This window comes from Pterocles gutturalis, unplaced genomic scaffold (assembly GCF_000699245.1).
Source record: "Pterocles gutturalis isolate BGI_N339 unplaced genomic scaffold, ASM69924v1 scaffold48525, whole genome shotgun sequence".
In the NCBI taxonomy this organism is placed as follows: Eukaryota; Metazoa; Chordata; class Aves; order Pterocliformes; family Pteroclidae; genus Pterocles; species Pterocles gutturalis.
In genome coordinates, this window is record NW_010142669.1 from 4,020 (window position 1) to 17,655 (window position 13,636).

General features: G+C 40.9%; 1 protein-coding gene across 1 annotated transcript; it reads right to left on the reverse strand.

Annotated features, from left to right (window-relative positions):
- Positions 1-266: 266 nt before the first annotated feature.
- KCNK16 (potassium channel, subfamily K, member 16) lies at positions 267-6,509 on the reverse strand. The gene is made up of 5 exons (XM_010084443.1): positions 6,297-6,509; positions 3,716-3,830; positions 3,015-3,181; positions 1,151-1,316; positions 267-490 (listed from the first exon to the last, which is right to left on the reverse strand). Exons 1-5 carry the CDS (start codon positions 6,507-6,509, stop codon positions 267-269), a joined length of 885 nt encoding a protein of 294 aa, XP_010082745.1.
- Between the last annotated feature and the right edge of the window lie 7,127 nt (positions 6,510-13,636).

Below are 13,636 nucleotides of genomic sequence, written 5' to 3' on the forward strand. Positions count from 1 at the left end.
ATAATCGATTACTCCAGGGGAAGTTGCCTTTGTTGAGTGAGAAATGTAAAATGAATCCTGGGACCGTTGTTTTACCATGCATCCTACTTCTTTGGAGGGTTTAATTGGCTGATGCCTACAGTGTGTGGAAATTTCAATGAATCTGAAACATTCCCTCCTTGGGAACCAGTCCACAACCTGTAGTTTAGTCCTTCATCCACAGAGCTTGCTTAGTGTGAGATGTAGAGGAAAGGCGTGTTTCCAAGACCGCTTTCTGTGTCACTCGCTCAGCTAGGGATGTGGATTCTAGGCTGCTCCGGTTCATCTTCCAATTTGATTGTGGCCCCTTCTGCCAAGCTTAAGTCAGGCTTGTGCCACTTCAGCTGAAGGAATTTTTCCACCAAGTCAGCTCCCACGTTGAAGACCAGAGCCAGCCAGGCCAAGCCAAAAACAATCCAAATGGCAGTTAGGCTCCGGTACACTGGGATATAGTGCTTGTTGGGGTTTGTGCCTGAAAAGTGAGGAAACTTTGCATAGAAATCACAGAATCATAGAATCATGAGGGTTGGAAAAGACCTCAAGGATCATCAAGTCCAACCACCAACCCAACACCACCCAACCCACTAAACCACATCCCGTCTTGGCAGCTTTGATCTGCCAGATGACATATAAACCCATACACCCTCTCCACCCCCTGCAAAAGTGTGTGTTTAATAAGTTTGTGCGATCTATGAGCATTTTTTTTTCTTTTTGTGTTCCAACTCCTAGGTTAAGCTTAGCACAGCTGACAACAAATCTCTGAAGCTGAGGCTATACAATAAAAATAGCCATTTCTAATGTTAATCAGGCATGCACAAAATCAAGTGTTCCTAACGACCAAAAAAGAAAAAAATCGTAATGGAAACCCAATGTTGAATTCATATTAGCCATATTTTACTCAAGAGACACACGTGTTCAATGGCACATGTGAAATGACTTTGGTGGCTCCCAGTTTGGCTTCCAAAAGAAAAATGCCCTTATCATATAACACATTAGCTCATTATTACTGATCTGTCTCAGCTTGCTCTTCCATCAGATTTACAGGGGAATGATCTCTCTGCTCTCTGTATTTAGCTTTATACTAGAGGAACTCATTCCACCAAAGCACCGTCCAGTTCACCTTCTTTATTACCTACTACATAGTCCCCAAATCCGATGGTGCTCAGAGTGATGAAGGTGAAGTAAAAGCCTTCTCCATAGCTCCAGCCTTCTACGTAACTGAAGACCAATGGTGGGAACACTAGAAAAAGCAAGGTCCCAGTGGTCAGGAAGATGGCCACTGCCAGGGTTTGAACCACCTGAAAGACAAAAGGAAGATGGCAGCTAAACAGCACCGAGCAGTTGTCTAGTAGAACATGCTCTGGTCAGCTTTTGACTAGTGATGTGTGGGCTGATGTAAACTCACTGCAATTGTTTAAAGATGCCCTTGAGGGCATTCAAACCAGATGATGATTTTCTGTGCATGTGCCTGTTGTGCCTATCTGAAAAGCCAAACCACTGTTTCTAAAGTGGAAGGTCCAGGCATCATGTTTTTCTTTCTGTCTCTGTATTATCTCACATATAAAATAGCCCGCTGAGCTCGAGAAACTCGGCGTCAGCCTACTGGGTGACTTTGACAAGTCACTTCTATACCGTGTACCGTGTCTCTCCAGCTGTATCAGAATACTTACCTCATTTGCAAAGCACTTTGCGAATTACTGATCAACATCTCATAGCTGAGATCTGTTCTCATTTCGTTCCTTCCAGAAGTGTGATAGCATTTAATGAGATAATAAAGTTTCCCTAAACCTTTATACTGTAATGCACAATATTACTTGTTACCCTGGCTTTAAGAACTTTCTGGTACAAACCTATAACACAGGGTATGGTAAATCAGGAATGAAGAAGAACTGATTGTAATTAATTTCCCAAAGCATAATTAAATTGTGTTTGAAAGGAGATGAACCAACATCCTGGAAGAGGTTTTTCAGAGTGAACAAGCAGATACAGCTCCAAAGCTTTGTCTGATCATAGGGGGAAAAAAAAAAAAATCAGATCCCTGAGGTGCTATTAGAAAGCTCAGGAAAGATGCAACTCTACTAGCATGAAAGTCCTGCTGGTGGTAGAGCTGCACTTATTTGGGCAACAGATGTAGGTCATGCAGCTAAAGAACCTGCTCATATAAACCAAGTCTGCACTTGACAGTACTTGTATTGCTTTACCAGCAGATCTTTCCCAGTGTAGGTAAAGAATGCAGTGACTCAGAGATTTTACAAATGAAAAAGAGAAAAAAACACTTGTGCCAGAACTCTGAAATGTTTCAACATATCTAACATATCTAATCTCCCTTTTCCCTAACTAAAGGGGTCAATTAATTGAACCTTTAATCAGAAACATGCACTAACTTTATTATAAATGACCTTCATGTATTTTCTGTTATCAGCGATTCCCTTATTCTAATACATCTGGACTAGTTCAGTGACTCACCAATAAACTATAAAGAAGGAGAAGGAGAATTTATTTACATTTCAAGAAAAAAAAAGGAAGGAAGTGCTAAATTACTGGCACAATCAGGGAAGGTAATCCAAGCCAGACTAGGAGGCCAATAAAAACAAGTTTTCTTTGCACAGTGTAAAGATAGATTCTGGATAGATGCTAGCATAGGCTAGATAATAAAAGCTTGATTCAGCAATGTGTGTACGTGCATATATTCTGCTAAGGTCACCAGAGCTTAAGGACCCTGCTCAAAACTGAGGCCGTGCTTGCTTAACACATTTGCTGAGTCAGGTTTTAAAAAAGGAAATCTAGAGTTCCTCAAGCAGAACCAAATTGCTTTAAAGCTATTCTAGATAAATAGAGTATATTAATTTTCTAATATAGAGGGCTGTAATTGCTGTGGTTCGTAAAAATATAGGCATGCGCAAGGAAACCCAATCCAGCAGCAGCCATACTTATCTGAGACAAGAACTTTAATCACTTTTAAAATAGTGGAAATAAATGATAGGTTGACACTGTACCTGGGCACGACCTGGCTTTTGCACCCATCTTTCCAGGGTAATCAGATGAGCATTGAGACATTTCCCCAGCTGGTTAAGGAAGGCCAGGTTGAGTGGCACTCCGAATAAGGCATAGAACACGCAGAAGATCTGCCCTCCCACTGTGTTGGGGGACAGGTTACCATAACCTGGAAAAAAAATGAAGAAAACAGCTCCATGAAAAGGCTTTATGTTCAGGCTGCTGGCCATCATGGGAAGTTCTGAGCCTTGGAAGCTTGGAACTTGATGACCTATGATTTTCTACAATTAAATCTGCCTACAAATTGCCACAGCTTATGACAGAGCCCTGTGCATTCATTACTACTGGCAGAAAATGTGACATAAAAAAATATTACTCTTAAAGAGTATTGTAATTTTCTATAGGTCTCTAATTTTGTGATGGGTGCAACTGAGGGGTTCAAAGCAAACTCAAGATGTGCTGTGGATGTTCTAATGATGTTGCATGTACCAAGCAGGTGCTCAGCTTTTTTTTTTTTTTGCACGTGTAATACACTGGATGTACAAGAAAATGTACAGGTATGATTGGAAACCCACAGAAAACCGTAACCCACAATGGTCAAGATTGTCTTGCAGGTATATTCTCTCTACCAATTGCACATTTCTGGGGGCTTTACAGGACAGCTGGAGGAAACTCCAATTTATAAGGAAAGAGAGTACCTCACCTATAGTGGTGACAACAGTTCCTGCAAAAAAGAAGGAGTTGCTGAAGTCCCAGTTACTGGGATTCGTAGAGTTTCCTTCTGGGTTGACCCCTTTTCCCCACGCTTCCATGAGGACCTGAAGCAGAAGAGGTCAAAGGAGCAAAGATGAGCAACCCATTAGACCAAATCAGGAAGAATGTCAGAAAAAAAGAGAGAAGTAAGTATTTCTTTGCATCTTGAGCAAGCAGAGCAATAAACAGTGTAGACAACAGGGTAGAGTTTGACTAAAATGGCCTTGTGCTGACACGGCAAAACTTGGAAACAGACCTGGCCAGGAGCTTGAACTCTTGTCACTGGATATCTGTCCATTGAAGCAGGATAGGTTCCACAACTGAAGGAATTGTTCATCTCTTCTAGAGACTTTTGTATGATGCAAGACATGAGCAGGATCCAACAGCAACCTCAGCTTTAGTTGTTTCCAGGATTATGAGACCAAAGAAGATATTCTTCATTCAAATGATGACTGCTGCCAGAAGGATTGCTTATCTGATGAATGTACCCGGTACAAGGTATCTTATTTTGCATAGGTTCTGCAATATGAGCTGATCTGTGCTGGTGGATTGAGTATCCAAAGTTTAACAGCTAATATTATTCCTTTAATAAAAAAATCCTACAGCTTTGATCAAGTCCATCAGGTAGGGTTGTTAGCCATCGTCACATATGATCTCATGGCTGAAGTGCCAGCAGAGTTTCTTTTCAATATGACAAAGAACTTTACATTAACCATTAAAAGCTTATTCTTAGAATGGGAAGAATTTGACATGTCAAATTATCAAGAGTTCAGAGGAGCTACATTCACATCATGAAAGCCAACACGGAAGAGTAAGGCAATGCTGAATGTGGAACACTTCAGACATACTCTGACAAGGCCAGACTTCTTGGTATGGTGGTTGCTTTTAAGTAGGACCCCATGAAAGAAATGGCATCCTGGTGCCCAGGAGAATCATTCCTAAACAACCAGGTTCATGTGGAATAGTTACAATGACTGCCAATGCACATTGCAGCGACCTGTGGTCATAGACCCTTGGTCAATATTTATATCAGTTCCTTTGGGGTGGAAAATGTATGGACAGAATCAAAACTAGGAGTTAAAAACTTCCTTACTCAATGAATCTGCTTCTCAGTGATGCTGTCAGAATGGCATAATTTCCTGAGGAAAGCATGTTTACCGGAGACACATTAGATCCCAGAGGCTGGACTTGCCCTTTCCCAAGCTGTGGAGCTCAGGAGCTGCAGCTCAGGGCCACCTCTCAGCTGCGCGGTTTTAGCCAAGCAGAGCCAACGCAGCTCGTGGGCACGGAATGGCAAGAATTTGCTTCATGTACAATCAAGTCAAAAGTGAATGCATGATAAGTGGTAACTCCATTATTAGTGATAATGGATATGCAAAAAGAAACCCTGAGCTGATTCTCAGATTCCATGAGAGCAGTAGAGATAGATGATTGCTTCCCTGCCCTAGTTTTATAAGTTTAATATGGAAAGACTTCTATTCCTTACTATTAGTAAGAGCTGGACAAATTTATTAAGAGGTCTTATAAATGACAGGTGAGTCAGAGGGCTCCTGCGCTGACATTTCCCTTGAGGTCTTCCAAATCTCAGTACTTTGAAGCTTGGTGCATCGTAGATGATAATCTGGTGCCCTCAGCCGGTTTTGTATGGAACAGCTTACGAGTTACATGTATTTAATTCAGCAGGGGCACAGCCAAACGTGATTCTCCGAGCAGCCTTCTCTGAGCAGCAGCTCCTCTGGAGCCAGGGGGAGGAGAATCTGGACACATGCGAACCTTCCCTAAGGTTTCTAGGGTACTGGAGATTTAACTAAACCTTTCAACCCTCTGACACAACTGGATAAATTCTGAGCATGGAGAAAGTGAAAGTTCGAGGATTTCTGTTGAGTTCTTGCAATAAGAGAATGAGAGGATTTGTCTATAATAATACCAAAAAGGGTTTTGTAATTTCTCTCCAGCCTGTTTTGAGGAATAGCTCAAAATGTAATTGAAGATGTCATTAATTCACAACCCATATTGCACAAGAGCCCTCTATCTCTCATTATAAGTGATAAATAACACAGCTTATGAGGGGTGACTTTATCTTTTCTTTAGAGGCCTGGAAGTGCAAGACCACCTTCAAACGCAGCAGAAATTTCTGGTAGAAAAGAAGGGCAGAATTTGCACAGGTTTGGAAGGGCAACCTACTTCTTGTAGGTTTGATTCTTGTTTTTTTAATCCCCATGCATAATTCCTATATAATAATTACTGAAGGAGCTGAAAACCATGAAGTTGAAATTATTGCAAGGTAGCATGAAGGTGCATCAGCAGATTTGCAGATTTTGGGAGTTCATGGCTGGGAAAAGCAAGAAGTGCAATAGATCAAGATAAAGGTATGTGAAGGGGCTTGAGAAACCTCTGCCTTTCTCTCGAACAGTTCATCCTTTAATATCAGGGACAGCAGATCAATTTATGACATGCTTGGCCAAAACAGGATAATTTATTCTAACCAAAATAATGCTTGAGCCAAAAGAATAGGAGCCTGTTCCTCTTACCTGTACAAACTGCTCCAGGGCTTGCCTGTCCAAACACGTGTAGTTCTGCAGGAACTTGAGCTTCTCCAGCTGGAACTGGTCCCAAAAGTGGGTCTCTGCCTGCTTCTCCAGCAGCTGGAACACCATAGCACCCAGGAGGAGGTAAAAGAGATAGCCCAATACCAGCAGCGGAGTCCAGCTGATCTGCCGGTTGTGTCCGGTGAGGAGGGGCATGCTGCTGCCAGTCACTGCTTGGTACCTGCTCGGTTACTGTCCCAAGATGTGTGCTCCCCAGGACACCCGGGAATCACACACCCATGTTCCCACCTACTGCCCTGGAGCCTTTTTTAACAGAACATACGGCTATCGGGGCTATACAAAACGAGACTAACAGGCAAATTCGACCCCTCCACATCTTTTCGCTGCACAAAATAAAGGGAGAACGTTTATGGCTTGATAAGAATGTGAATCATAGTGGTTTTCTCCTATTAAAACAACTTTTATCCAAAGATCTCAGCCAAATGAAGCCTGACAGAAGCCCTCTGAGACTGGTATTGTTTTCCAGCCCAGGAATCTGGAGTAAAACCGGGGTTGGATCACTTACCCAGGGTCATAGGAATACGGAGTCACGGATAGACTCCGAAAGTCTGGACAAGTGAAGCCTTCCTCTAAACACTAGAGCTCGGTACAAGAAACTACAATCAACTCTCTAATGACAGCAAATTCCCCAGAACAAAAAAGAGTCTGGAGCTGAACGAATGGAAAAGTCAATAGCTGCCGTCTGCACCGTACAAACATCGCTGGCACCAGCGACAGCAGCCCCAGGAAGCTCATAAACATCCTGAATTCAGCCTGCTCACAAGACAGACTTTCTTTTCTAACCCTAGTAAGATCAGTCCCCTCACTGCCTGGCCTGCTGCTTCCCAGTTCTTTGTCAGATGACTCCAGCCTTTAGTCCGTAGAGTTGGAGAAGGAACCTCTCCTGCCTGCTGCTTTCAGCCTCGGTGTTGCCCTTCTCAGCCAAACGCGTCAGGCGAAGGAGGGATTAGGGTTAATTGTTAGCTAAAAAAGTATCAGAGGTTCACTCATGGGAGCCTCGATGATTATCAGCCACTGGAAATGAGCTGGGCTTGCGTATTTTTTGGTGGGAAGAGTTTTATGGCTGGTGTCATCTATGCCACACTGCTTCTGAAAGAAAACACACACACGGAGCAAGAACGCCACGTGGCTAGGGCTGCAGTGTGGGTATTCAACTCCCTTCACACTCAAATGTTCTGGATATAGATATCCTTCCTTTGCTTGGCATTGAGATTGTTTTTCAACAACCTTCAAACAAGAGGTAGTGCTCAGAGAAAAGTGTCATTCACATCTGGATCTGGGAAAACCCTGTGCTTGCCATCTGAACTGTGCCGCTAGCCTAGGGCCAGCCGTGTGGCACCCAGAGGAGGAATAAATAAATAAATAATAAAAAATAAATAAATAGTTCCAAGATTTCAACCGTATTTTTTTCAGAGAGATTCTTTTGGGGGGGAACGAAAAAGTTTCCTTAAATTCTGTATTGTACTGGAGGCAGACCTTGTTGTTTCTGTTCCTTATCTGTATAAATGCATTTGGGTAAACCCATTGTTGGCCCACAAATACAACTATTTGTTCAGTACACTGTTTCTGTCAAATGAAGCGTCTCATGAACAGAAGATAATCTTTAGAAAATCTCAAGTGTGGCCCCTGAGGTTTCCCTCAAGGGAAGGGAAAACAAAGTTTTAGTCAAAAGTCTTCAATGGTATTGTGGTGGTCTCAAATCATGGTATGGATAGGAACTATCAGAAATATCCAGTTTACATTGCTTGCCTTGTTAGTGAGGTTTCAAAGCAAACATAGCAGGAAGTGAAAGAGGAAAAAAAATAGAAAAAAGATCATTTAACATTGATTTAAGCAACAGTAAAAGTGATTCATATGAAATAATCTAAAAACAGAAGTTCGATTTTTGTGGTTATTAAAAATGGACTTTGAAAAGTCAAAGAAATTCTATATATAGCTACCAAGCATACTATATGTAACTAGGCATTCCCTGATTTTCATCTTGTTGGTATCCATATTCACCAGCTGGATATTTGCTACAGGCGACATTTACAAGATCTTTACATTTGATTACGTTGAAGTGCTCTCAGTTCACACTATTGACATAAACCACTTGCATCCTATGATTGATAAAACCAAGTAAGAACACGAAAATAATCTTTTGGGAAGATATTACAATAAATACGTACACTGTTACGTGTGTGAACCTCATTATTCCACTTCGAAGCCTCTTTCGTAAAAACCACAGGAGTGAAAAAGGGAGATGGAATTTGGCACGTCCATCTTCCACGCAAGAGAAACTCAATGTAAGGTTATGTCGTTTTCTCCTTGGAGCTCTCCTGAAAGCTGCAGTGGCCAAGAAGTGACAAAAATGGAGACCAACGCGCAAGCCAAAAGCTGGTGGGCTCAAGGGTTTCACTGGTGTGGTTCCAGACCATGTCTAGATCCCTGGTGGATTCAGTCCTTTAGTATAAGTCTGGGTCATATCCTGACCATCCCAGAAGCTATGTTGCTGTAGGAGACCAGCGGATGTCTATCTTCTCCTGAAATAAACTATATAGAAGGATTGGAAATGCCTTGATCTAGATGAGATGGTCCACAATGTGTGGCATAAATTAATCCCGGAGATATCTGTATGATAACTAGCACTGTAAAGCTACTTCCCCAAGAAATCTCCACAAAAAAAAAGATATTTGGATTTATACTGGATGGAGATAATAAATAATTTGTATTTTCCATATAAACATTTAACCAACCAGCAGCTAGATATCCCGGTGAACAGACCCGAGTCAGATATGCATGAGAATCACTGTGCTTAGCGATACTGTGTTACAGGTGCCTTAGGCAGGAGTCAGGAACATTATAACTCGGGGCCTCTGATTGTTCCTCCAGTGTGCTAAATGCTTGGGTTGTGTCAAAGTAATCTAGAAATTATATGAAAATAGATTATTATTGTTATTATTATAATTATTAAAACAAGTAACGTTGTTAATCTATGGCCAAACAAACTTTCTTGAAGCAATAAATGCTTTCATGAAGACAAGAAGACATGAAGAGGAAGCCCAGTAGCTGTCCATCACCTGTGAGAAGGCCATCAAGATGATGGAGCCAGGCTTTTCACAGCGTGGCTTGTGAGAGGAAGAGAGACAATGGGCAAAAAAGGAAAGTTCAGACTGGACATAAGGAAAGACTTTTTCATGATGAAGACAGTCAAGCATTGGAACAGCTTGCTCAGAAAGGTTATGCAGTCTCCATCCTTGGGAGGTTTTCAAGACCAGCCTGAAAAAAGCGTTCAGCAGCTTGGTTTGATCTTGTAGCTGATGCTGTTTTGAGCAAGAGGTGGGATTAAAGACCTGCTAAGGTCCTTTTCAACCCGAATTTTCCCATGAACTCGCAACCTTTGAAGACTGGAAGCAGTTTTTTAAAAAAGTGTATGCTTCACTTCTTAAGACTATTATGTACCGAATAAGCTATCTTTGCTGTCCACGTGATATGAAAATTTCCAAAAGAAGCAAGAAAGACTTTGTATTTATTTCTATGGTTTTATATATTTATATAGTTTTCTGTTATTGTATGCACTTTTGTCCCAGCTCTTCTTTTGTGTTATGTGTATTACACCAATCTTAACCTCAGAGCATTCTGCCGAGCAGGTATTACTTTGCTGATAATAATTGAATTTCACACAAATTTTCCAACATTGTAAAAAAAAAAAAGGCTGGAGAATTTTGAAACAGGAGAGCAAGGAATCTTTTCTCTCTGTGAGTTAGATGTGTGACAAGCTGAGGACAAAACACTGAATAAGGAATTATCAAGTAGTAGCAGTGTCACATAGATCATACCGGGATAGCGCTGAGATCCTCCACTTAACCCCTTCCTGAAAGCTATTGGAAATGCTTCAATGTCCAAAGAAATGAGCTGTTCTACCAGTAATTCTCTTTTTGGCCACTTTCAAATAAATTCACCATCATGGGGATTTTACCAAAAACCAAAAAAAACAGCTGCTTCACCCAGCAATGGTTTGGATCCTCTGGTTCTGCTCCAGCTGGTTGGGTTGGATGGAGGCAGGATGGTGGCCCTGCTCTCCTCAATGAAGCTGTATAAATATTAATTCAGTGTATATTTGATACACTGCTTACATATAACAGAGTAAGCAGAAGAAAAACAGAGACAGACAGATAAAGATTCTGTCAGAAGAAGGACATTTTAATATGATCTCCAATAAAGCGGCCATACAAAAGGGGGAAGACCTGTGGGTTTTCCCACCTCTGACCAAATCCTTGAACTCTCTCTTCCCAAAGCAACAGTAGATCTGATTTTTATCTCACTAAATTCTGCATAAAGCTTACTAATGTATGTGGTATCTGTGCTGACTTCTACAGAAAATTAAAATGCAGAAAAAGGCATAACTTGAATATTTCTTAACTGATTGCCTGTTAGTTGTTAATTTGATAAACATAGGTCTGAGCATACCAATTCACCAGGTACTTCTGAATAACTATCAATTTGCCAGAGAATTAAGTATCAACACCTTAAGGAAACAGACATCCTTGAGAATACTTTGTGACTTCTGCCAATAAATTGCTGTATTTTTATGTGAACAACACAAATCCTTCCAAATGCCTGACTATGAGCTTATCCTTAGCATGAAAAATGATGGAAGTATGTATATCTCAGAGATATTATCTCAGAGATATTATGTATTCTGCATTGCATTTTTTATTTGTTTTAGTCTGATGTGTAAGTTGTTGCATCACCAGGTATTATGCAATAAAGTAGTATGGAGTTAACAGTGAACTTACATTGCATATAAGATATAACTACATTTACATTTTCACATTTCATTCATGTTTTACAAGTATTTGCTGTGTTTTACTTTAAGCCTATAAAGTGTCATTGTTACTTCTGAAACCTGTATATTCTGGAAGGGTGTATATTTTGCACATTTAATGTTTTCAAATGAAAAAAACACACAGTTGGGAAATTTTGAACATTAGAATGACTTTCTAACAAAAATTTATTTTCATATTACAATGTAATCTCAGTATTCTAAACATCTGATATGCAAACTGCTATTCCTTGTGGAAAAAAAAATCTGCAAATTTATACAATTTTGTAACTCAGCTACCATTTTTGCACAGACATCTCTGCATTCCAACTAGATGTAATTAACAAAGCCTTATGTAAATGGATGCAAACAAAACCACCGTCAGTAGTAAGAAGTGTTCCCCAGCTGTAGAAGAGCATTAATACATGAGATCATTTTAACATTTCGAAAACATACAATGAATTCTCAATAAACAAACCTATCTGGCAAAGACCTGATTGGTTGTTTTAGTTTTGCTTAATCTTAATGCAAGTTGGAGATACTGAGTGCAAATATTCAAAAATCATTCCCCAGAGAAATAGATTTTTCTGTCAAAGCCATATCATTTCTATACCTTTACTTATTCATACCTGTTTCTAAACAGAAGAGGAACCGAAAGAATAAAGGTCTTTAACTGGTTCTAAAAGGAAATAGCAGACTTCAACAAGAATTTCATTTGTTTCCCAAGCCTGAAAAGAGATAAAGAATATATTAGACTGTATTTCAGGTTATGGTGTCAGCTTTAAAAAGAACTTCAGAAACACAAGACAAAAGCATGGAAAAAAATATATTTTCATTTAAAACTTTTAAGACAAAAAAATAAATCATTCATCTATTAATTTCCCTACCTCAAGACTGAACAAGAAAAAACAAAACAAACTGAAAAACTGAACCAAAAAAGCATGTTTGCAGAGTGGATCCCTGTAAAAAGCTTTCCAGTGCAGTTATCACAACTCCAACAACCCCAGCAAGCCCCTGCGAATGCACCTGCTTGAATTCTGCTCTGTTTAGAAAGCAAATGGGAACGACCTACAAACCCTGAAGTAATCTTAACGGAGAGCTCTCATTCCCTCCCCTGCATTACTGTCGCTAAGGACACTGAGCATTCCCATGCTTTCTGTTGATGAAACTCATTTTCCACTCTGTTGGTTTCTGCACACATTTATCCTCCCTCCGCCTCCCCCGCTAATGTCAAGGGGAGGCCCTGAGTTTGCTTCTGAGATATGGACGTAGCGGGTTGAAAGGGTCAGGATCAATACAGGAAAGAGCAGTAAGTGTGTTGACATTTTTCAGACCTAGCAGACTTTGGTTTGGCTGGCCCTGTGCTTTCTCACGTTGTTTCCTGCAGGGCACTCTGGGTGTAATAATCACGCAGGGAGCGGACACGTTGGTGTGCAAATGCAGAAATGTTCATTGAACATCTCCATCTCCATTCACGAGAGTTTGGCAAGGAAACAACAGAGCACCGGGCTGGGACACTGAGCTTCTGTATGAACCTGTCTGATTCAGCTTGGTGGCTCTGGGAAAATTGTTTTGTATATGTTTGAAATGGATTGAGGAAAACTACCTCTCATAGTTTTTCTTTATAAACAAAACCAAGTCCTCATCCCCACCCCCAAGAAGAAACCCCTCCAGTTCTCCTTTGCTTTGGATGCAACCTTTATCAGGAACTCCATCTAGCCAACGACGCAGAGACACTCCATCTCCTGCGATGTGGCTGGGAGGCAACGGTGCCTCATGTCTCCTTGTAGTTTATAAACAAGTCAGGCAAGAGCAAAGGGATGTGCTCACAGGAAAAGGGAACATATAACACTATCACAGACATGGGAACAGTGGAATCTCTCAGCCCATTTTCTTCTACCACTGCACCTCATAAAGGTCCCCAGGGTTCACTATGGTGCCGCAGGACAAAGTACTTCCTTAGTAGTACTCATCCATAGATGTTACCCTCCTTCATCTTGCTAAATTAGAATTTACAAACTGTTTTTCATCAATAGTTCCTGCTATCAGTGACTCCATCCTTCAAATCTGGGAGGATTTCCCTTTCCTCATAAGCAGTCAAGGAAGAAAAACCTTCTTTTATCTGGAGGTTGACTCCAAATCCTTCTCAGAACTTGTTGCTGAGCTGTCTCTTACAAATGTGTAGGGACCTGATGTGTCATGGGTAAGATGCTGGTCATACTTACGAAGCCTCTTCACTTTTTTTCTCCTGCCTATGCTTAGTGATTGGTTGAGTCATCCATTGACAGGATGACCAAATCCAACCCCATTCCTTTTCAGCCCCTTAGGGCAGCACGTAGCTCATCTTGTCCAACTGAACTTCATAACAATTTTAAAACTGTTGACTGTCCTTTGTTCTGCAAGAATACCTTTTATAACTTGGGGTCTGATAGCTGTCAGTGTTGATAATGCCTAGTCC